Source organism: Ursus maritimus, unplaced genomic scaffold, assembly GCF_017311325.1.
Source record: "Ursus maritimus isolate PB19 unplaced genomic scaffold, ASM1731132v1 scaffold_34, whole genome shotgun sequence".
In the NCBI taxonomy this organism is placed as follows: domain Eukaryota; kingdom Metazoa; phylum Chordata; class Mammalia; order Carnivora; family Ursidae; genus Ursus; species Ursus maritimus.
Genome location: NW_024426008.1, coordinates 10,779,823 through 10,804,227, shown reverse-complemented (window position 1 = coordinate 10,804,227; position 24,405 = coordinate 10,779,823). Strand labels below are relative to the sequence as shown.

Below are 24,405 nucleotides of genomic sequence, written 5' to 3'. Positions count from 1 at the left end.
CTTTCTCAGCTAAAATGACAAGATTACTTCTGTATCACGTGCCTCCACCTGAGTGTGAATCCACTTGGCAAGAATATCTCAGGCTACTACTTATCTATTTAGTGCCTTGGGCAACTGGCAGGGGCTCTACTGTAGGAGAAGCAAGCCAGGTGAAGCAGATTTCCTGGACAAGGATCTCTCAAGAGACATTCTAATAACCCATGGCCAGATTAGCAGAGTTCTCCATACAGTAAGAGATGTATTTCCATCACCTTAAACAGCTGCCAGATACGAACAAAAAAAAAAGAGAAAGAGAGAGAGAGAGAAAGAGAGAGAGAAGAGCCACGTTGTAAGTTTCCTTTATAACGTGTGAATGGTTTTTCTCAGGACACTGCTTGACATACGAGTTCTGCGCTTGGTCTATGCAACCACCTCCGGGAGTGAAAGGTCAGGAGAGAATGCGCGCCACCAAAACTCCTTCCGTACAACCCAGCCTGCCACCCTTGCTCATCTCCCACCCAGGGATCTGGGAGAGGAAGGCACAAGGGACGTGACAATGAGGAGGAAATGCGGCAGGGCAGTGCGGCTGGCAAGAGAAGCTGCACTGGCCCGGCTCTTTCTGAGCAAAGACACCAAGCCAAGGAGCAGAGCACCTCTCCCTTGTTCTCCAGAGTCTGGCAAGACCCGACTGCTCCACCCCGACCAGCAACAACACCCTCTGCCCAGCCAAGCCCTGTGAGATTCCCCATGACTCTCCTACGCCTGTGTCTGTTCTCCGTTTCCCCTGCACCTGCCCAACTCCAAATCTGCAATCCAGCTGAAAAGAACGTGAGGAAAAGTCCACAGCCGGGAGGAAAGCAGGGTTGGTAAACTCCAAACACCCGTCCGGCACCTCCAAGGGTATCAGGCGCTTCTGAAGACCCAGGCCCAAGAGTCTAGCTGTTCCTTCTTTGGTCATGGAGCCCTTTCTCCAGAACGCAGACAAGAGACACAGGAAGTCGCCTTCTTGAAGTTTCTCTGACATGGCCATGACAACTGAGGGCAGTTCGGAAAATCAGCCCACTATCTGTTTTTCTGGTTTCAATGAAAGCCCCATGGGGGGCGGAGGGGGGGTGGGCACAGTCATGGAAGAAGAAATGGACCGAACTACTGGCTCCAAATACAAGGCAGTCGCCCAAATGCACTCCACCGAGGCGTATGGGGACTCCCAGTGCCCAGGCGCGAATGGCCAACCTGCTCTCACTGAAAACTGCAGGGCCTGGGCAACAGAGATTCTCCGTAAGCCAGTGAAAAGCACTGCTTAAAGGCCAATGAAGAGGGAAAAAAAATAGTAGTGAGTCGAAGGTAGTGGCCTCCCAGTACCTACGAAAGCACCGGGGCCTGAGCAGGGCAGCGCTTGAACAGGGCGCCTGCCCCTCCGGCTCCAGCCCTGCGCCTGCCAGGATATCGCCCTTCCTGCAGGAAGCAAGAGACCCATGCTGATACGACAGGAGGCTTTTGATACCGTGCCCTGTGAAGGCAGTGAAACTATCAGCAGCACGCCAGGCAGCATGAGGGCAGCTCCGGACGGACTCGCTAATGCCTCTCCGCTCTTGCCCAGAGCTGTCGGAGCTGCCTGCAGGGCGCTCGGAGTTGCTTCGGAGGGGAGGGGGAGGACAGTGAGGGCAGCCAGGAGTCCACCGGACCTGCCAACGCCTCCTGGAGAGCCTGTCACTACCAGAGGGCTGGGGCTCGGGCCCCTCGTCCCGGGAGGAGTTGGGGCAGAAAGTGGCCACGATGCCAGGGCTGTGGAGGGAAAGCAGAGAACGCTGCAAAGCAGCCCTTAGATTTGGTCCGATCTCGTCATTCTACAGGTTTCTAGAGAAACAGTGAAGGAACAAACGAAAGAAACACCTTCAGGTTAGTGCAAAAGAGACAGGGCAGGAGTCCCTGACTTCCCCACCGTTACAGGTTTCAGGAAAACATCCACGTAACTAAGGCAAGATGCAGAGCTGCAGGGGGATGTATGCAGCCGAATACATCCTCTGCTTGTGCATGGTTTAGCCATTTTCAAAACTGTATCGTAAGTTGTAGAAAGACAAGAGTTAAACACTTAACAAGGACCCTGGCATTCTTTTAAGGGCAAACTAGGAACAAGAATTAAAGTCATCCTGTATTATTAGAACAAGTCACAGGAAATGGGTCAGCTCTTTAGGACAGGAGGAAAACTGCATTCGCCATCTGCAGAAGAACATATAGAATAAGGAAGCAGCTCTGGAGAGTGTAGGTCCCAAAATATCAATTCACAGGGTCAGAAGGTCACACTGCATCTTTGCCATAAAAAAACAAACCAAACAAACAAAAACCCCCCAAAACCCAAAAACCTACTCAAGCTTCCTGGGTGTAACAAAACAAAGGCTTCGGCTAATGCTATCCACCCTATCTGTACAGAAATACAAGCAGAAAGGAAGGCTTCCAGGCTCTCCAGCGACTGAGATGAGAATGTTCGTCATGAAACGAGAAAGACTCGCCATTACTCAACACAGGCCTACAGCACCTTCCTCCTTTCTAGCAAATACACTGCATCCTATTTTGAAACCCCGTGGTGCATGATTGCTCGCCCAGCGCGGGCTCACCGCTCTCTGCTGGTAATCATGAACCAGTCTCAAGTCCCTGCCCCCTGGAAAAGGAAGGAGATTTGTGCATTTTGTTCAATTAACAGCGTTATTTGGTTTTGCCAGGCTAAACTGTTGCTGAAGGAAGTTAATCATCTCCTAAAAGCACATTCACAAGTGTCCTTTGAATGTATTAAAGCACCCAACTTCCAACTTCCCCTCACCAGCTCCCAGCCACCAACTGGGAAGTTCCCTAAATCACAAGGAAATGCGCATGCCAGGGAGTCGAAGGCGCCCCTCCTTGCGGGGAGAGCACTGTGAATGGGTGGGTGGTATCTGCGTGGAAGGGCTACCTGGGGGGCCTCTGGCCAACAGCTGGAATAGTGGGGGGGGGGGAGACACTGAAGCACTTGTCTCTAGAAGCAACTGGTCAGTTGCAGCTACCAGGAAATATAGGGCAGGTGCCACCAATCAGCCTGCTTGCTCCTACGGCAAAAGGAAACAGGAGAGAAACAATAAAAATGAAGCTTTTAAGTCTTAAAAATATAAAAAATCTCCTTCGATTTTTTCACAAGCGATAGTGAACAAAAAAGAACAACAACAACAACATCAACAACAACAACAAAGTCAGATTTTGGGAAGAGGCAACAAATTCATCATTTCAGTTCTCTAAAGGGAGAAAAACTCAAGGCTATCTCTTAGAAATATGCAGGAATAGGTTTCTAAACATCACTCTTCACGGCCTGCAATGGAGCCAAAAAGTCTCACTCTCGCTCTTTTTCTTTAATTTGTGGATCAATTATTGTCCCCTCTGTGAGGTTTCAGAAATATAATGGCATTAATAACATTCGAGTTCCCAACTGCCCCACAATCCATTACACACTTCCTTGAAACAACTACTTTGTTTCTAAAGCAGTCAAACCACTCACTGGCCAAAATTAATCCTGTAATAAAGGTGCACGGAATTTTTAAATTTCAAAGGACTTGTGTGTGTAACAGTTTTCCATTCAAACTGCTGCATAAACTGCCATTGGCTTTTCAACCCGAAACAATATGAGAACGTTCAACTGAATCATTCTCGCTAGACAATGAATGAGAAGCAGGCAAGGAGACAAAGACTATTTCAGCGTTAAAACAGAATTCCTTTTACGGTGCCCCAGGTGGCCCCCGAAACAGCAAGGAGTGGCAAATGGAGAACAGACGGATGGTAACCCGTTAGACGGAAGCAAAAAGTTTAACCTTCACGTCCTCCAACTGTTCTTTCTTTGGGGGAATCCAGCTGCCCACCCTCTCCTATGCCCACGAGCCCCCCGCCTACGAGCCGCCCACCCCCAGGGCCTGACAAGAGAATCCCGGTAAATTGAGCAAGGTTTTGTGTTACGTCGAGACACAGAACAACAAAAGCCATTACCTTTGCCTTCGTGAGTTCCAGTCTAGTTGGAGCTCAGGGCAAGGGGTTGGTAATCATTTCTCACAGTTAAAGGCAAAAAACGATATGCTCCGAGGAAATAATTCTCAAGATCATCTGCCTTCCCCAGTTGTGTAATCCCTGGAAAGCCTCTACAATGGCCTTCAGATTATTTGGGGGTTTTTTTTTCTTTGTATTAAGAGCCAATAAAAAAGCCAACGCCAGGAAGGATAAAACTCAGAAGGACATGTCCCTCCGAGGGCGTCAACTGAGAAACAACAAGAACTGTGAAAAAGTGCTTGTAGTCTTTCCTGTTGACAAATAAGGGTTTAGGAGTGTCTCATCCAGCACATTCTTCTGCACATATTAGGTGCTTACTGTTTGTTCATTTGACCAGCATTCTGTATGCAACTGTTCTTTCATTAGAGATGTCTGTTTAAAAAAAAATTGGAGGAAATGTTTATTTTCCAATAACTGGCAAGTGTTTGTGGAATAAATGAATTTGAAGTATGTTCATAACTTCATTTTTAAATAATCCTCATTTTGTTCTTAAAATTCAACCATGAAGGCTTTTAACAAAATATCCTGCACTGATCTCAGAAATGAGGGCTAGGTATAAAGGCCAACCCCAGAGCTATGAAGCGAATGCAGATTTTGGTTCTCAGCACCAAATATGGATATTTGCCTTTGCTTATCAAGTTCAGATCCACGACCACCTAGGATTTATGAACTTGTTTCCGACAGCATGGGGTTAGGTCCTTTTCTTCCTTTTACTATGTGTTAGATGAGAAATCGGACAGATTTCTACGTATCAGTAACACAACAAATCAAAGGTGATTGTCAAACAACTTCCTATAATTTTATTAGTAACAGCTGTTCACACAAAATCGTGTTTAGGTCTGAGAATAGCTCTGTCTTTAACGTTACTCCATTCGGCAGAACAAGAGAAAACATTCACTGTTTACTGTAGTCAGTTATTGCCACAGATTTAATTACCAACAATCACACACTTTACCTTCTATTGCTGCTTCACACTTGCCTAGGATTATTTCTGCAAAGATCTTAACATTGCTGAAAAGCCACTGTAGAAGTTGCCTTTTGGGGGCGCCTGGGTGGCACAGCGGTTAAGCGTCTGCCTTCGGCTCAGGGCGTGATCCCGGCGTTATGGGATCGAGCCCCACATCAGGCTCCTCCGCTATGAGCCTGCTTCTTCCTCTCCCACTCCCCCTGCTTGTGTTCCCTCTCTCGCTGGCTGTCTCTCTCTCTGTCGAATAAATAAATAAAATCTTTAAAAAAAAAAAAAAAAGGTGCCTTTTGAAAAATGTCATCGCCCTCCCTGTTCCAACCAGGAAACTAGGCTTTAAATTTGTTGCTACAAATACTTGTATTTCCCTCAACCCAAAACATAGAGTCTGGAGGAAACAGACTCCCTCCCTCCCCCTTCTTAAGAAGCAAGCAAGCCTAACCTTCTTAAAATGGCTTCTCTTTCCCAAGATGTACCATTTGAGCTCCCTATTTTTCCTCTACAACACCCAGTCAACATTTCCATTAATATCAACAGAACTAATAACCTCCCCTTGAAGAAAAATTAATATGAATGCTGGAAACAAAATCATCCTTGGAAAATCTAGTTCATTTCTTCTCAAGTGTAAGTTTGCCTGGATCATGAAGAAAAATCTGTTCCTTTTTTCTGCTAAGTTTAGCACAGCACGCAGCCTCACAACTGTGAAAGCTGCTTCAGGTCCTTAAAAATTCATCTGTAATAAAAATCATAACTATATTGAATAGGCACCTCTGAAAACTGAACATAAGCCATTTCTTACAAAGTGGAGCTGGGTTGTTGTGGTGTTATTGTTTTTAATGAAAAGGAGGCTATCAAATTTATATTTAAGAAAAAAAATGGCCACTAAATTACTCTTCCGGTTCTCCTTCCTAAATTTACCTAAAAATATCTGTATCGATACACAGGAGGTGACTTCACTACAGAGTCTGGTTTTAATGCGTGAAGTTCCCATATGAAGAAATAACATATAAACAGAGGAATGAGTTACAGGGCAGATCTAGACAATGAATCTACGTGGCTCAACGCAAAAGGCTTTGCTATAGAGTCAGAGCTACAATCCTGATTTTTACGAGGGATGCTCCCATCTCACCCTTCGGATGTAAACTGTAAGTACTTTGTTTCAAAGAAACAACAACAACAAAAAAAGCAGAAAAGAAAAAGAGAAAATGCAACCAAATAAATCCTGACATTTAGAAACATATTTAACACTTGGAAGCTAAAAGAATAGCAAAAAATAAAACTAGTTGGTTTTAAAGCAGCCTCAGTAACACCGTATTTTGGTATTTCCAGGGAGAGGCTGTTATTAGGGCTGCTTACAGAGATCCCTGCATTCTGCGGGTCTGAATGGCCATCCTAGATGGCTACTAACTTCTAGGTTAATTCAGACTATCAACCCCCATTCTTCTCCAGGGAACTCCACAAAGGGGTCGTGGGGCAGGCGCTTTCACCCAGACCCACGTGAATGAACTCTCCCTCTCTAAATTTGCCAGAGCATTCCCAGCCTTCCAAGTCCCCTCCTGCTCTATAACTGTACGGTTTTCAGTGCAACTATATACCTCTCAATTCAAATTAGACCATCTGCAACTCTTAAAACTGTATCTAATCACTGTGGTTCTCAGCTAACTGTATACATAAATCATAAAAATATCTGCAGTCGCCACCCATGCTCTGAAGAACTTAAAACTCACTCTGTTGAGAGTACCATACAGAAAGTGTATGGCCACAAGATGACAGGGTTAAATTAGCTTCCACACAATAAAAAGTAATCAAGATATGGAATGGTGTCTCTTTCTTTTCCTTTTAAACTTTCATACTTTAAGCATGACTGTTACCATTCCCAAATACACCCAGCACGGCACTGTAATACACTGGTTCAGTATGTGATGTAACGTGTTATATTAACACTTCCCATTCTGGAAAGCACTTATAGTCAATTGGGTCAAAGAGTTACATACAATTTTTTAAAGATCATGATTTTTTATCTGCCAGATTAAGAACAGTACATTTCCCTGTGTCTCCATCATTTATTCATTATTTCATGGTCTCAGTTTCTATCGGGAGGGTCACAAATAAATGTACTCATTCAACAAGTCCTTATTGAGACATGCTATGAGTTAGATACTTACTGTGCTAGCAGCTGGGATTTAACAGTGAGCACCAGAGACACAATCCCTACCCTCCTAGGAAGAAAATCCACAATCACATATGTAATTCGGTTAGAAGACCAAGAACATCGATTCTTCCATCTCAGACTGGCCTAAAGAGCCTGTTTTTAATAGGTGGAATCCAATCAATTATAAAGGTTTGCTAAATCTTCCTGTTTGATTATTAAGATCTGAAGAGTCAAGATTTTAAAAACATGTACAATAAGAACAGGTTAACAGGAAATATATCTCTATATCTCTATATCTCTATATATAGATAGATAGATGTCTCTCTTCAAGGAACTGAAAAAAATTTCAGCATGGTATCTGTGACTGAATGCAGGGATTCAAAGCCACTTGTTGTATACAGACTTCAAGACACATTAATATTAATACTGTGACCTACGTACTACAAATAGAAACATTTAGCTAATATTCATAAATATTAATCAGTTAAAATAAATGTGATGTACTATAGCCCACAGAACATATAGAAACTTAAACCAAGTTAAAATCAGGTTATTCTCTCGCATATATGTTAGAATACAAAGTTTTCATGAGGTGTCAAAGAAAAACATGTAAATAAATTCAGAGAATGAATATGGTAAGGAAAGCAAGAATTGATTATTAAATATGGTATTTTAAAGTGGTAAGTTTCTGGGTTCATTTAAAAAAATAATAAAAATAAAAAAATATTACTACTATAGAATTTGGAATACACTGGCATAACTGCCGTATGGGTATCAAAACAACCCAAATTTCACTGCTATACTTTCATCTAGGCAGGTAACCCCTATTTTCTCTTTCTCTTTTCTTCATATTATTAATATATAAAATAACTGGTGAACAAATGCAAAGGTCCCCTGCCAAATAAATCCATTTCCACTAAAATGGCGTCATGTCTTGAACTAAAATTCACTTTGAAAATAATTTACTGAATGTCACTTAAATATAAGAGTGACCCCTCCATTTAAATAAGGTAGTTAGAAATACTGATAAATCCTGCCACTGTCAAAAGATAAATCCTATAACCTCCTTTGGACAGGCAGGAACAGGAAGATTCAGTGAACCCATCCAAGCAGCCGACGCGAGAGCCGTCCTTCAAACAGAAGCCCTCCCCGGTACCTTGCCTGGTTCAAATCAACCATCATCTTTCTCCTGGATTCAAAAAATTGTGAAATCACACTCCCGCCCACACACACACACACACACACACGCATCTGCATTTAGTAGAGAACATTTACTGTAAAGTAGTACAAGTATCAAACGCATTGTGCTACAGAAGCAACATACCTAGAATACGAGACTGTAACAAATCTTACCAGGTGCCTAGGGGTCTTGTTTGTAACTAAATGTATGAGTTTCAAATGGTACTAATGAATGTAGGTGCTAAATTAATGCCATATTTTCCCACCACTTCTAATAGCCCCTATTTGGGGGCTGGGGTGAGGCTGTATTAAACCCCACGCAAATATCTAAGAAGGGAAAAAGTTCTCCATTCCTACCACTTTAGCAGTAAAACTGTTTCACTTCCTTGCTCATAAAAGTATCTCCCCAAGCGCATTTTTCAAGCACCGTATGTTACTGAAATATGCAGTATGTAATTAAGTGTCCATATATGTGTATTTGCCTAAAAGTCGTCCTCCTAGACATTCAAACTGAGGCCTTCAAAAAGACAAACCCCCAGGGTTCTAACTCAGAGCTGCTAGGAACCTCGGGCTGTCACATTTCAGACAATGGGGATGGCTTGAGAGATGGCAAACGCTGCATTCACAGCTAACCATAAACAAAGACTGTAAACAGGGCAAAAGAAAACCTATTCTTCAGTCTCTCTAAAACACATGCTTTTCCCCTTTATCGTGCACTTCTACACCCCATGCCTATTCCTCTTCCCCTATTTTTCTCAATCTTGAGAATTCACAACATATTCAATCACACATTATTCAGCTGTTAGAAGTAGCCCAAAACGAGAATAAGACATTTTTTTTTTAAATCTTCATTATCCAATTGCAGTTTTCCCCTCCCCTGGCTTCATTACCTAAAGCCCACCTTTTTTATCCCTCGCTTTGCCTTCTGTTCCTTACAAACACGTGCACGTTTATCTAATGTTTCAAGATGAAGACATAAAGCATGGCATGTGAGTTAACCATTTGTAACTACTTGTGATCATTATATTTTGCTCCCTCTTGTAAATGATCCTGTAGATAAGCAGAGCAGTCCCAAAGGCAACTGGTTCCTTGAACCAGGAGATGGAATGCTCAAGAAAGAAACTGCATGCTTCTTAAATCTGAATTGACAGTACAATATTTCTTTCTTCCAGACATGTCTGAGAAACATATTTATGATACACGCAAATATCTTGAACACAAGTGCAGACATTTTTCAGGCCTGTTACTGCAAAGCTGCTTGCTCCCCTACCACCATAGCTCAGAGTTCTGTCAGGCCGGCTCCTATGTGTACCCTGATCCTTGATTCTGAACATTCTCTCAAAGATAATTATCTATAGAATTCTTATTTGAGAAATGGCATTTTCTTGATAACTTAGTGTGAAGGCAGAATGCTGGGTTGTGTTTTTTTTAGAGATTAAAGGGAAATTTTTGCTATACACTTCCCGTTTTCCTTCCAGTCCAGATCCCAAGGATATTAAAATGCTGTCCGTTTTAAACAAAAGGTTTCTATTTGTTGCCGTGAGAGTAATTGAGAGGCTGCTCTGGTTTTCAGTAGTAACTATTGTGAATTCAGGCCTACATCTGGGTTGCCTCATTAAACAAAAGAAACCCGTCGCTGTCAACAACCACACAGCACAACCCTCCCGTATCCCTCCTCTTTATCTGGAAGGAATGGTGCAGACGAGAAACAAGCCTGCCACCATCCACTGGTCAAGAAACTCTTCTGGGTCCCTCCTTTCGGTGGTCTGGTGGCTAGAGAACAGCACTTGTGTGCCACATCCGAGCTTGCCTGCCCGCCCCCCCAATACATAACCCCCCTTTCTTTGGAGGGCCAACCAGTCGGCTCCCTCATCATCACTCCTTGGGGAATCCAGTCGCGAGTCTGCCCACCCTACCACCATTCCCTGCTGACCCCAGAAAGCACTGACAATGGATGCACACGGGCCACCCCACCGCACGCCGTCCCCCAACGTGCCCCAGCCCGGCTCGTCACCCCGGGGCCACACACACAGCTCCCCTCTCCAGCACGGGGCGCCATGGCCAAGACGCTGAAGTTCAACCCCGCTGCCCACCTTCCCACCCCCGCGGCTCTCCCCCGAAGCGATTTGCCATCTAGCAGATGCACAGCAGATAAACGCACTCCCCGAAGGCACAGCCCTCGGGGATACCAAAAGGCACACGCGGAGGCCCGGGGCAGGGCAGCCCCGACCCCTCTGCGCGTGTGTGTGTGCGCGCGTGCGCGTGTGTTACGCGCCCGCGCGCGCCCGCGCGGGTGCAGGTAGTGGCCGGGGACGCGCCCGCCGAGGGTCGGGGCGAGCCGCGGGCGCCCGGGGGCGGGGGCCGCGGAAGGCAGCGGCCCCGGGGACCCGGGGATCCGGGGACGACGGGCGGGGGCCGCGGAGGCCCGGCGGGAGGGCCCACGGAGGCCGGCCCCGGGCTGTACTCACCAAGCAGCAGCAGCTTGAGCTCCCGGCGGGCGTCCCGCTTGTCCCTGCGGAGCTGCCGCTCGATCTCGTCGTTGATCCGCCGAGCTTCCTTGGCCTCCTCGCTCAGGCAGCACGCCATGATGGACTCCAGAGTCATTCTTCCAAAGTGCCTCCGCTGCAGCCCCGCCGGCACCCCCTGCTCACACGCGCGCACACACACCCTCCCGCCCTCGCTCCCCCGAGGCAGCGGTGGCCGCCGAGCCCCCGCCGCCCGGGCGCGCGTCCGGGACGAGCTCGGGGAACGGCCGCGGGGTCCGCGGCCAGGGCCGGGGCCACCAGGTGGGCCGGGGGTGCGGCGGGAGCGGGCGGCTCGGGCCGCCGGGAGGAGCGAGGCGGGCGCGGGAGGCAGCCGCGGGCGCTGGCTCGGGGGGCGCGCGAGGGAAAGCCGCCGCGCCCGGCCTCGCTCAGACGCCCGCGCCTCCTTCCCTGGGAACGGGCGGCCCGCCTCGCCCCCCGAGCCGCCGCCGCCGCCGCCGCCGCCGAGGTTCCCCTAAGCCCTGCGCCCGGCGGCGAGAGCACATCCACCGGGGCGTCCCCGCAGCGAGCGGCCGCCGACGGCTCCCCGCGCCCGGCGCGCCCGTTCCTCGCCGCCGCCTGACACGGCTCCTGGGCGCCCTGGGCCCTGCCCGCGCCCACCGCCCGGCTCGCGCGCAAACCCCGTTCGCCGGCCCGCCCGCCGCGCGCTCCGCCGCCTCCGCCTCCGCTCCGCCTCCGCCAGACGCCCACCCCCGGCCCCGATTGCCAGGCGCGGAGCGGCTGCTCAGTGCTCTCCCTCCCCCTCGCCACACACACACATTTTCTTCTTTCTCTGAACTGGAGCACAGATCCGGGAGGGAGGCGGCGGCGGCGGGAGGAGGAGGAGGGGAGGCGGAGAGAGGGAGGGAGGGGAGCGGAGAGGCGGTGCCGCCCGGCCCCTCCTGGAAGGCTTTCCTGGGCTCGCTGCCGCCGCGGCGCGCCTCCCAGTGCGGCTCTCGCCTCGCCTGCCGCTCCCAGCTGGGCCGGCCCCTCGGGCTCTGCGGGCGCCTCCCGCTCCCGCGCCCCGGTGGGGGCCCGCGGGCGCAGCGGTCACGGCCGCCCCCGGCGAGGGGCGGGCTGGGGCCGCCGCCAACCTGCCGCTGCCCGCCGGCCGCCCGGGCGTGGTGGAGCAGGAATATGGCGGCCTGGGCCCTCGGCGGCGTCGCGGGATGCAGCCCCTAGCCCGGGCCGGCTCCGCGAAGCCCCGGTGCGGCTCCCGGCCGGCGGCCACCGCGCTCGCGCCCCCCGCGCCCGGGCCGCGCAGGTGGGCGCCCCGGGGCCGCCTCTCGGCCACTTCTGTATTCTGTCCCGTCCCTATTTCTAAAACGCCATTCGGTGAGAAAAGTATCTCGCGTCACCTCTGACCCCAGTTGAGTCTTGGAACATAGGATGTACTTGGTCGTGGAGTGAGACTGAGGAAGACGAGGAACTGTCACTGGTGCCCTGAGGGAGGTGGGGGGCGGGGGGGGGGGTTAATAGGCGAAACTGTCGGCAAAGTTACGGGAGATAGAAATCTAAATCCTGAGCTGCAAAATGATGCTGTCCAAGTTCCAAGGGCCTCCAATTTTTCATGCCGTTGAGGTGGTTTCTGTTTTGTTTTGTAACAAGCTCCTCTCTTGTCTTTGAAAAGGGACACGATGTTTAACAGCCAAGTAATCAAATTGCCCTTCTGGCCCGAGATTGAATTATGGTCGACTTAACGGGGAAATGCAAAATAATGTGGAAGGAAAGGAAAGAATAAAATCGGGGGAAATGGGGAAAACAAGACTGCCCCGGGCAAAATCCCATTCAAAGAGTCCACCTTCGACTGAGGCACTTTCCTTTAAAATGTGTGCTTATTTTGTTGTCATACTCGATTGATAAATGACCACACACACACACACACACACACACACAAATCTCCTTGCTCATTCAGGTTTTAGTTGGTCTAATAGCTGCAAGAGGTGAAACTCAGATTGCTTCCTGCTTTAATGGAAACTGTGGTCTCAAGAGTAAATTGTATTTGGTGAAAGGAATCCCTTTTCCACGTTTTATGTTTTCTGAGATGGTTCTGGAGCCATCTGCTCACCCAGAGTGTAAAATAAGGTTATGACTACTGTTGCTACAGGTCAAGAATGCACATGGGCTCCTTGGAGGACAGCTGTGTGACTACCTTCTTTCATGTGCCATTACATCACCCCTTGACACACACACACACCAGGACTCAGATCCAACAAGTCATGGAGACATTAGATCTAGACTTTAGGCTCCCTTTTTAAAAGAATACCTGGCCTAAAAAATGATTACCTTTCACATAGGCCAGGAAAGCAGAGAAAACAAACCTCACCACCCTCATATGAACCCCTGTACAAAGTCACTAGACTTTCTGTGACATTAAAATTCAAAGTTAAGTGATTAATGAAATTAAAGATTGAAATTGAATATGCAGAGATTTTAAATGGCTTCAGGGGAAACGTTTAATCATAAGTTTGCATCCATATATATGTGTTTATATATATGTTTATATATATTTCAGAGTAATACTAAACACCAAAAAAATCAAATGACAGGAAGCTTCAAGTCTCTGGTTTCCTAGCCAAGGACTCTGCGATTTTGAAACTGCCTCTTAAACTGTACTATCAGGCTATCAGGTAATCCGTTTTGACTGAATTGGCTTAGCTTTTGATGAAAGGAATTACACTGTTTCAACACATCGTAGGTACAATCAAAATCTGTTTTGTTACCCATGAATCCCCAGAATCAGGGATACTCCTTGGCACTTAGTAGATATTTGAATGGATAAAACTGATCAATAAGAGGATGTTTCTTCAAATATTGGAAAGAAATCAGGAAGTAAGCCAATACCCTACAGTGATGAAGCCGTATACAGATGACAAGAGAGACACAGGAAAAGAAAATTCAAAGTCGGAGCCCAGATCGATCCCGAAACCTTTGCGTATATATCTGGAAGGCATTTTCCAACCAAATATTCATACAACCTAAGTCAAGCAAACAAAATCCATGTAGAAACTCCTGAAGTTATTGACCATATATTGGAAGTAAATACCCTAAAATATGTAACTAAACTTGGATCATATTACAGAGTTCCAACTCATTAAATTAACATGCCTACTCTGTGTAAATCAGGAGAAAGTGCAGGAAGTGAGATATCCAGAGGCGAACACAGTATGGTCCTTGCCCTCAATAGGCTTACAGTCTTAAGGCATGGGGCTCTGAACAGCCATAATAAAAGACAAAATAAAATCAATTTTTATTAAAGTTGGGGTAGACATAACAGAAATAAAGGTATAAAAAGGCAGGAACAACTCATTCTGTTAGAACCGGAGGACACTTCACAGGAAAGAGATGCATCTTACAGAATGAACAAGTTTTCAATAAATACATATCTACATCACTTGAAGTCAATCAGCATTTCCAAATCACCCCCAGACAGACAGTGAGATGATAAACCATTTTGAGAATTTAAGGGCAGTTACTAGATGGCTGAAAAGCAAACCACACAACCCTAGGGGCATGGAAAGCCAGAGGCAGATGTAACGACTGTCACCTTTTTCATGGTATCCTGAGATGGACACCTGCCCTCATGTTCCTGTCACCCTCTCCTGTGGAGACTAGAAAAGAAAAACATTTGAAGGCATAGTTCAGTCCCAGGAGTGATCCTAGAATAATAGAGTAAAAGGCTGAACTCTTGTAAAAGGAGCACTTGGGGAGAGAAAAGCCTGCACTGCTCCTGTTCCCAGAGTCCCATAGCACCCCCATACACCCCTGTAATTGTCTATTTCTCTCTCTCTCTCTCTTTCTCTCTCTCTCTCCCAATAGTAGGAACTGCTTGAGTGCAGGGATCTTGTCTTTCATAACTGTTTTCAGGGCACCCAAAAACAGTGCCTAGCCTGGAACAGAGACCCAGTAAGTGATGAATAAACAAAAGAATACCCAAACCCACCTCAACAACAAACACGCTCGAAGACTGCCTGTTCTAGGCAGTGCATTGTGCCAGATGCCTGAGGCAGACAAAGCCCTTCAAGGCTTAATAATCTGTTTGGGCAGACAGTGCACATGCATAAAAGAAGAAACAAGAATGCAACATGAGAAGCACTCGCTGCTAACCTATAGCATAGAGAATGGACTGCTACAGGAGTTCAGAAGGAGCATGGGTAGGCACACGACGGTCACCTGAAAGACCAATTAGAAGTCAGCCCTGAAGCACTGCAGATCCTAACAAGAGCTGGGAAAGAGCTGTTCTGTGCAGAGCTTGCTGGCGCAGCTGTCTAGCCAAGGAATAAAGTAGCCTTGCTGGTTAGTGGGAAGGCTGGCAAGCAGGCCCGGGAGACTCAGAGAGCTGCAAATGGCGCCACCTAGAGGAGAGTTTTCATCACAGCAGAAAGATTACGATTCTTTGTTGCAAGAAAGAGGGTTTCAGGGCCAACATGCTGAAGATGGAAAACCAGGCATGAAACAGAACACCTTCTTCTGAAAGAGAAAATACCCACCCTTCAGAGCCACCAAACAGATATTCTAGATGAAGCCGAGTACCTCGGGGACATCTTGCCATTACCACCCTTATAGATGCATCCAAGTGACCCTTTCACTCTTCAAATGTATCGATTTCGTGCTTATCCAAGATTAGCATTATCAGGGGAAGCACTGTACCTCACAGTGTAAAGGCACCGAGTCCCACGAGACTGGAAGGCCCTAAAAGGCTGACCAGATGGGAGATATTTTTAAGCTGAGTACACCAGAGAAACCATTTACTAATGTTCGATGAATGAATGAACGAATGAATGAATGAGGGCATATAGTGAGACCCCCAAATCACGATCCAAATGCTTCTGGCACCCGAAGGATCAAGAATGACTTAGCTAGTGTAGGTGTGTCCTTCCTGCTTTGGAGTTACTACAAGTTGGAGCCACCTGACTCCCAAGACCCCCTGCATTTGCTGGCCTCCCACCTAAGACCAAGAGTGCAAACTGGTGGTCTTTAGCCTGAAGACGTATTGCTTTTGACATAATGGTGCTATTGAAAAATTTGAATTAGCTTCCAGAACTTAAACATCAAGAGATTCACGCAGATATCTGGATTTCAATTCCTGGTCAAGATCCAACAATCCCCGGGCACCTGGGTGGCTCAGTTGTAAAGCGTCTGCCTTTGTCTCAGGGCATGATTCCGAGGTCCTGGGATCGAGCCCCATATCGGGCTCCTCCGCTGGGAGCCTGCTTCTTCCTCTCCCATTCCCCCTGCTTGTGTTCCCCCTCTCGCTGGCTGTCTCTCTCTCTGTGTCAAATAAATAAATACAATCTTAAAAAAAAAGAAAAAAGATCCAACAATCCCAGCCCTCTATTCCCAGATGATGACCATTCCCATCACCTGATTTACCCCCATTTCTGTATAATCTGGACCAGTTTCTATTCCGCATTTAGTAGCACCGGTAGCCATGGGCATGCCAGGTGGGCTCTCTAAGGCAGTTAGCGGAGAATATTGGATTTTGAACCAAATTAGATAGTTGATCTAGGCAATTGGTTTCTTTCCCACTCTTTGTTTCTATGTTTCTAAATCAAATAATCATGTATTCTATTACATTTATCTCCTTTGACGATTTCTCATATAAAGTTCCATAAGGGCAGGGATTTTGTCTGTCTTGTTCATTCCAGATCTAGCACCTAGCGTAGTGCCGAGGATATTAGATGCTCAATAAAAAGTCCTTCCGTGAATGAAAAAGAAATCCCCCAATCAAAAGGGCTGCATATTGCCCACATGGCAGCCTGCCTCTTTTCATGTCTTTATGTTTTTCTTAGCCAGATGGTACCCCCCAAAGCTTGGCTCCCTCTGTAAAACGTTCCTTGGCCCCGTGCATCAAAATCTTGCCTCAAGCGAGTTCACCAAGAAAAATTAGCCATCACTAGGATATCAAGAAAACTGAAGATGCAACATGTTTGTTCAAAACCCAGATGGAAACATGTATTAATTCCACCCAAGTCAGCCTTGCAGGAAAGCTGATATTCCTGACACAAATTCATTTCAAGTACTGTGCATGTTATATACTGGAGACCATGACACGGTAGACAAAGTTGTTAATTGCTCAATGTGTGATTAATTAATGAAATACCGCACATGTTGATGAAAAATACATAAGTAATTAGAGTGTCTGTTGTGCTGACTTCTCAATGGCTGAAATGGACTTAATATTAATTACTATTACTTATTATTTAATATTAGTTGCTATATTTGTCAATTTTTAGCTGCCATTCTGAATTTTATCAAGATATAAGAAAGCTAATAGCTTTTCAATTTTGAAGAGGAACATAAAAATATTTCTTCCTAAACACAACATTAGAAATAAAGGTATCTCTCTCATTTTATTTTTTTCTTTCCTCTCCTAACTCTTAAACCCAAGATTTGGGCCACAAAAACTTCCGAAGGCCCCCTCCAAATTTGTCAGTGTACTTCCATCTGTCCATCCTTATACCGATTCTTAAGCCCTGGATTTGGGGTGAGTACCTTGTGAGTTTTTTAGGGTTTTGTTTGTTTGTTTGAAGATTTTGTTTATTTATTTGAGAGAGAGTGAGCTAGAGAGAGAGCACAAGCTGGGGGCGGGGAGGCAGGGGGAGAAGCAGACTCCCTTCTCAGAAGGGAGCTGGGCATGGGGCTCCATCCCAGGATCCCACTCATGACCTGAGCTGAAGGCAGATGCTTAAGGGACTGAGCCACCCAGGCGCCCCTGGGGTGAGTACTTTGGACAATATGGAATGAGGCCTAGCACAGAACTGTTAATTATTCTCCCTTTATTTAAAATTCTGATAATTTGTTCATCATGGATTTTGCATTAATTTTTGAAAATACTGTCTTAAAATATCATTTATCTTGATTACGGATATTTTTGGGGCTCTCTTAACTCTTGCACCCAAGGCAAATGTGGGACTTGTTTTCACCCCTTCCTGGCTCTGATGTGGAAGTTGTACCAGCACTGGCAAACAAATGGAGCATTTGTCACTCTAGGGAAAAAACGAGCTGCAGAGGATTATCTATTCTTTTTTTTTTCTTTAAGATTTATTTATTAATTTTAGAGAGAGAGCGAACGAGCAGGAGGAGGGGCAGAGGGAAAGCGAATGGCCAAGCTGACTCCCCATTGAGCATGGAGCCAGAGCCCACTCTGGGCTCTATCCCAGGACCCCGAGATCATATCCTGAGCCCAAATCAAGAGTTGGCCACCCAGGCGCCCTGGATTATCTATTCTTTGTATCTTAAAAATATACATGACTTCTGCCTGTGGAACTGGAACCAAAGAACTGGGTTGAAAGCCATTGATTGTCCAAATGAAAGCAGTATAAATTTTCATAGCCTCTTCAAATACACATGTATCAGGATAATCAAATCTCCAAAAATAATGAGAAAAATGCAGAAAAGATTACATATTTTAGGTTTACTCTCTGGTTTACATTAAGTAGCAAAGACCACTGAATAAATACATCTAGAAAGCCATGTGATCCTGGGAATTTCTTCTAAATGCAGGAATCATACCTTCAAACTCAAGCGTGGGAGAAGGCTAATCTACAAAAGGGCAAAGGTACGGGTATCCTGATTGGGGGAGGGGTGACACGGAACGCCCACACTTCCGCTTTCCTCTTCCCTCCGGCTATTTTCAAAGCCTCTGAGCTAATGCAGTTGCCACTTTTTACAGCAGGGCCATGCGTAGAGGGTCTGTGCGTTGATCCAGGTTCTACAGGTAGGAAGAGACGAAAGCAGAACTAGAATTTGGGATTTCGCATTCTCAATGTCTTTTCCCTAGACCCTCTTCCTTTAAACTGAACAAGTCCTGGGGGGAGTTATATTTGGGGTCCAGCTTTCCTGGTCTCAGAATTGGTCCTCAACGTTTTGGAAAAGATCAGTGGTTTGCTTTATATTTTACCTATTCTCAGGAAGCCGCATAACCTCCAGATAATAAATCACAGCACCCTTGTAGGAATCTTTGCATTTTGAACCAGATCAGAGCCCTAAGTTAAAGCATGGTTGCAGCCTGGGCTGCACATGAGAATCATCTGAGGACACTTTAAATCTTGGATGCCCGTTTCTCACCCCAGATATTTGGATTTGATTGGTCTGGGATGGGGCTTGATATATTTTTAGTATTTTTTTTATGCCCCCCAGGTATTCCAATATGCAGGCAAGATTGCAAACAACTGAGTTAGAGCAATAAAGCTCATTACATTTGCACAGGCCTCAGCTGGTAGGTGGATAATGCAGCTGTAATGACCTACTCCAGCAGGGAAGGCCAGTCCTGCCCCACACAGAGCCAGTCGGTATCAGGCTCAGTGCTCACGAGAGCCACGCTGGCCCCTTCCCCTCTCACTGTCCAATTAGACCCGTAGACACTTTTTTTTGCCTTTTCTCCCCTAATTTCTTAAATTCGTATCGATGTTAATCATCCTGGGGGAGGGGGCGCTCAGAAAATACAAGAAAACACACAGAAGAAAAAGAACATGACCCATAATCCTACCACCCAAAGATAACTCTTGTTTACATGTTTTTGTTTGGATTTGAGTATTTTCTATCCAGGTGGATAGACATGAAATTTTTTACAAAGTAAGATAGCAGTTTACATACTGGTATTTCTTTATTTTTTCAGTGGCACAGGCATAGGGGAAAATGCTCAAATAGAACAAAATTTTGCACGAGTCAGTCTCTCTGTCACTCCCGACCCACTTTCACCTCCCCAGAGGCAACCAGTGTCACTAGCTTTTTGGCAGACTTCCAGAAATATCTGTGTGTGTGTGTGTGTGTGTGTGTGTGTATGTAGAGATAGATAGATATACATCTTTTAGTTACAAAACCAGTTGCCTACTGTTCAACCTATTCTATGACTTGCTTTTCCTACTCAATGTATTTCAGAGATGGGTCCATATCATCACTTTTTAACACTACAGTTTTCTATTGCAGATTCCCCACAATTTCTTACCCAGTCCATTATTGACGGGTATTTGCTTCCAGTGTTTGCTACTTTTTTTTTTTTTAAGATTTTTTATTTATTTATTTGACAGAGATAGAGACAGCCAGCGAGAGAGGGAACACAAGCAGGGGGAGTGGGAGAGGAAGAAGCAGGCTCATAGCAGAGGAGCCTGATGTGGGGCTCGATCCCATAACGCCGGGATCATGCCCTGAGCCGAAGGCAGACGCTTAACCGCTGTGCCACCCANATGATTTTTTTTTCCATTTAGTAAATATGCTTCAAAAATTATGTGAGTAGCATCTTGGTGTTACATTGTATGAATTTATAATAATCTGTTCAAATAATACTGAATTGTTAGATATTTATGTTTTTCCCAATTCTTTCTCATTTATGAATAAGGCTGCAGTGAACAATCCTTGTATATAAATCTTTGTGTGTATCTCTGTATCCATAGAATAGATTGGACAGAGAAAAATTATCGGTCCAAGGGACATGCACTTTTAAATGTAGATACCGCTAAACTGTTCTCCAAAAAGCTAATAGCAATTTTTACTCCCACCAGCATTTCATGAAAAGTCTCATTTCTCTATCTTTGTAAAACCACAAATACTGATTTAAAAATTAGGGATTGGTTTGGGGTCAAAATATTGAGCGTTTTTTTTTTTTTTTCAAACTGTGATCTTTCTTCGTCATTACGAACTACTCTGAGGCTCTAATTACTTCAGAGGTTTTTCTAAGCCTGAGCATCTGTCTCCAAATCAGCACGAACACTCTTTTTACTGAATAACAAGCCATTTAGATACAGCTATGTTTTTAAAAGTTCAAAGTCATTTTATTTTAGGGAGTTCTAATAACAGCCATTATTCAGTGAATAGTCTACTCAGTAGTACATCCCAGAGATTCCAGACTTTCTTTTAACACAAATCCACAGACCATGAGTTTGGATACATCTTGTGTTTGTTTTAGATGTATTTCCAGAACTTCATACTGAAGAGGCTAAACACCGCTGTAACTCTCTGCATCTAGGGGGAAAGCTTGCCCTAAGTAAATGAGAATCCTACAGGCTAAGGCTTCCTTTCGTTCACATGAATGCAAGGGAAGAATCCAGCTTCGTGAGGACTGGGCTCCCATCAGTGCCATTTTGCAGGATCAGGGAAAGGATGTTACTAGTTACTCAGGGGGAAAAAACTTGCTCCCCGGGAAGACAGGAAGTCCTATTTAATACCTACCTCGTCAAGCCATAGGCTACAGGCTGCTCTTTTGCTACAAGTACTTAGAGGGGAAATCTCCAAATATAGTACATTTCAATTGATTTCAAAAACCAAGAGCCAGATTAAGTAAGGGTAAAGCAATTTCACGGGAATACTTTCAGGCCATTCATGCTTAAATCTTTTTAAAGTCATCACACACCACGTCTCTTGGACTCTAGGTCCTGCCAAGTGATTAATATCGGAAGGTCTGGAATCACTCAAATGCACCTAACTTATACTCAGGATTTACCTAAAGCACATGCCTTGGGCCTGCCTGGAGAACTTCGAAGCAAGTGGTGGAATGTCACTGAGATGGCAGATTGCTCACAAGCCTGGCGTGGGCTCTGAAACGCCACCTGAGCCCTGTCATTGTGCCACAGGTATTGATTTCAGTGACCGTCTTTCCATGGGGATGGGCGCAAGGCTGCCAATTTCACTAACTACAATTCCAGGACTACAGATTCTAAACTTCTTCAAGGCAGGAACAGAAAAAGAAAGGTTATCTGAGGATTCTAGAATCATTCTCTTCTCTCCATAGGGAATAATACATCGATGCCAGGTTGGTCCATGGGGGGAATTGGTGCCCTGATTTATATGGAAGGTAAAATATTGGTAAAATGGCAGGAAAAGAATTTGCATCTCCTCAATGCATCAGATTCAAAGGCTTTTAATTTTTTTGTTCTTAGGCCACATTTGTCAACTTAGTAAAGCAGACTTGTCTTACAAAGACTGCTTTTATGTCATTAAATGACTTCACCTCAAACTCTTTGACCTAACTACAGGGACTACGCTTAGCACGTCGGAGGACTGGGTTGGCAGGCCCAGTATTAGGGTAATAGGACGACGGTTGGGCAGAAGGAGGGAAGGGTCATGCTAGGTTGCCCACTAAGGCCTGACAAGAAGAGACCCTGCCGTAGGTTCTGTCCCAGGCAGTTCATGATTATACAGCATCCAAGGAGTAGAGTTACATAAGCTCTCAGTTCAAATAACTCCATTCACTCATTTTGTCATATTCATTTGATTCCCAGTTTGCAGCAAGGCAGGACACAGAAAGAAAAAGGAATCTGTGATGGGAAGAACTGGAGTCAGGATGAGGAAAGCTAGCCCCAAGGCAAGAAGATTGGGACCCGGCTCTAGTTCCTGGGCTGGGCCACGTGCCCTGGGGAATTGGGTTCAAGGGAGGTTAGCAGAACAGAACTCAGGGTCAGGGACGAAATCGGCCTCCAATCAGCACATGGCCTCAAAGGGAGATTTGTCACAGAGTGACCTGATGCTGATCTCCAGAAAGTCAGGCTTGACAGCAAGTCCTGGATTAGTCCTAGGAGCCGGACATGGGCTGTTCCTGAGCTGGACACCAAATGGTCCAGTGCTATTTGGAGGAATGGGCAAAAGCATACTGTGCTAGAGAATTCTTTTCTTCTCCTTCTGAGCAGGCTCTGCCTAACGATTTCCAGTTCTGGATTTAGTTAAAACCACTTTCCAACAACTTTAGATTTCTGTGAAGTTTATCATTCATGATTTTTTCTTGTCTAGTCCTCAAATAAAGTCTTTTCTGGGCTTAAAAAAAATAATCATCCAAATGGATGTATTATTCCAAAGCTTTACGCCCACCCAGGCAAGTTGTTTTAGAAAATAACCATGAAATTTCAAAATTATTCATATTTCTTCCAGGAGTATATAATACACATCCCCAGATAAGCATTTCTGGAACCCTCCATATTGTGTTCTATATGGTAATGTTAGTACTTGGAAATTTTGTTAAATTTTTTTTGTGATAAACAGAGCAAGACCAAAGCAAGAAAGGAACCTGTTATGACATCTGAGGGAACTCGACTGCAAAGAAAAGACAGGGAATAGTCATCTTGGGCCGTCAGTAGGACAGTTTAGACCATGTCCCAAGCCGAAGCCATGCTTTTATCGTATTTCATAACATTATTTTTTTTATTAGGAAAGAGCTCGTGCTTATTATTGAAATTCGGGAAACACAAAAAGTATAAAGGAGGAAAGTAAAATCACTCTGAAGCCCAGCATGGCAAATATTTTGCTCTATCATTTGTCTGATTTTTTTGCAAACATAAATATGAATTTTTAATATAGTTAGAATTAGATAGCCCATCCCATTTTGAATTACTGCTCTTTTTACTTAGTAATCTATTACTTTTTTCCATCCTAACATTTTATAATATGATGTTATTTCATCATATGAGCATTTCATAATTTATATGCACCTTTCTACTATTGGTGCACATTTAAGTATTGACGTTTTCTCTCCACTGTTATAAACAGCACTCTCACAGACATCCTGGCCTAAACGCCTTATGAACATCCCCATATTGTCATCCCAGTCAGAATTTAATGTCTGGGGCAGAGGATTCAAGTCCTATTATAGATGATTTTTAGGGACATATTTCAAAACTAGGAAACTATCAAAACATAGGGAAGAGATAATCCTATTTCTTTATCTTAAACAAACTCCCTAATTCTTACCACCTGCCAGACCTTGCTTTGTTGGTCTTCATGTCTCATTCCTCCCACCTGGCCGCTACTGATCACATGGTGTTTATTCTGGAAGGAATGCGACCTGACAGCTCAGGGCAAACAGAGCAGAGGGAGCCAAGAGCCAGGTCTGGAACCACGGGAGGGCACTGGGTGTGCACTGCAGAGGCTGTTTCAGCTTAGGGCTCACGGGGAAGGCACAGCTATCGATCATATACCTCATCCAGGGGACCCAGCAAGATCTGTGGCAATTCTGGGCTACAAAAGAAAGTTCTAGCAAAGGGAAGGAGCCAGCTGTGTGGAATCCAGACTAAGTGCAACAGAGGGATTAAGTAGGCGAGAGTTACGCGTAAGATCTGTCCATAGGTTAGCAGACGCTCTAGTTCAGAGGCAAGGATCTGGTCTGCAAGATCAGGAAGTAGCAGGAGTTAGACAAGGAAGCAGGGAAACAGATCCCAGCCCCGAGGAAGCAGGTCCAGGGCTGGAACCATACTTGCAGAGTGAGAAAAAGTTCCAACCTGGGGCTCGAATAAATGAATAAATAATCTGGAGCACAAATCCCATTTAGGGGAAAGTGTGTCTGTTAAATTGGGGTAGGATATGCTGTAACAAACATGCCCTAAATCTAAAGGGTTTAAAACAAAATCATATTTCATCCTTATGCTACATGTCCGTTGCACACCAATCTACATCGTTCTCGCTCTAGGACGCAGGTTAATGGTCTGCATCGTCCATAGCTGTGGCACTGGGGAAAGAGGACAGAGAGTCCAGTGTCGGTCATCAAATGCTTCCACCCTCATTTCCTGGGCCATAGCAAGTCACATGGGCACACGCCTGGAGGCAGGGGTGCACTGGGAATC

The 24,405-nt window shown here is 45.5% G+C and overlaps 1 protein-coding gene across 1 annotated transcript in view; it reads right to left on the bottom strand.

The window, feature by feature from the left end:
- The window catches only part of GNAQ (G protein subunit alpha q), a 299,640-nt gene extending 288,631 nt beyond the window's left edge, over nt 1–11,009 (bottom strand). Inside the window, exon 1 of the mRNA XM_040620227.1 lies at nt 10,805–11,009. Coding sequence (XP_040476161.1) covers nt 10,805–10,940 — 136 coding nt within the window. The 5' untranslated portion in view covers nt 10,941–11,009. The remainder of the gene's footprint in view (nt 1–10,804) is intronic.
- Nucleotides 11,010–24,405: the final 13,396 nt, after the last annotated feature.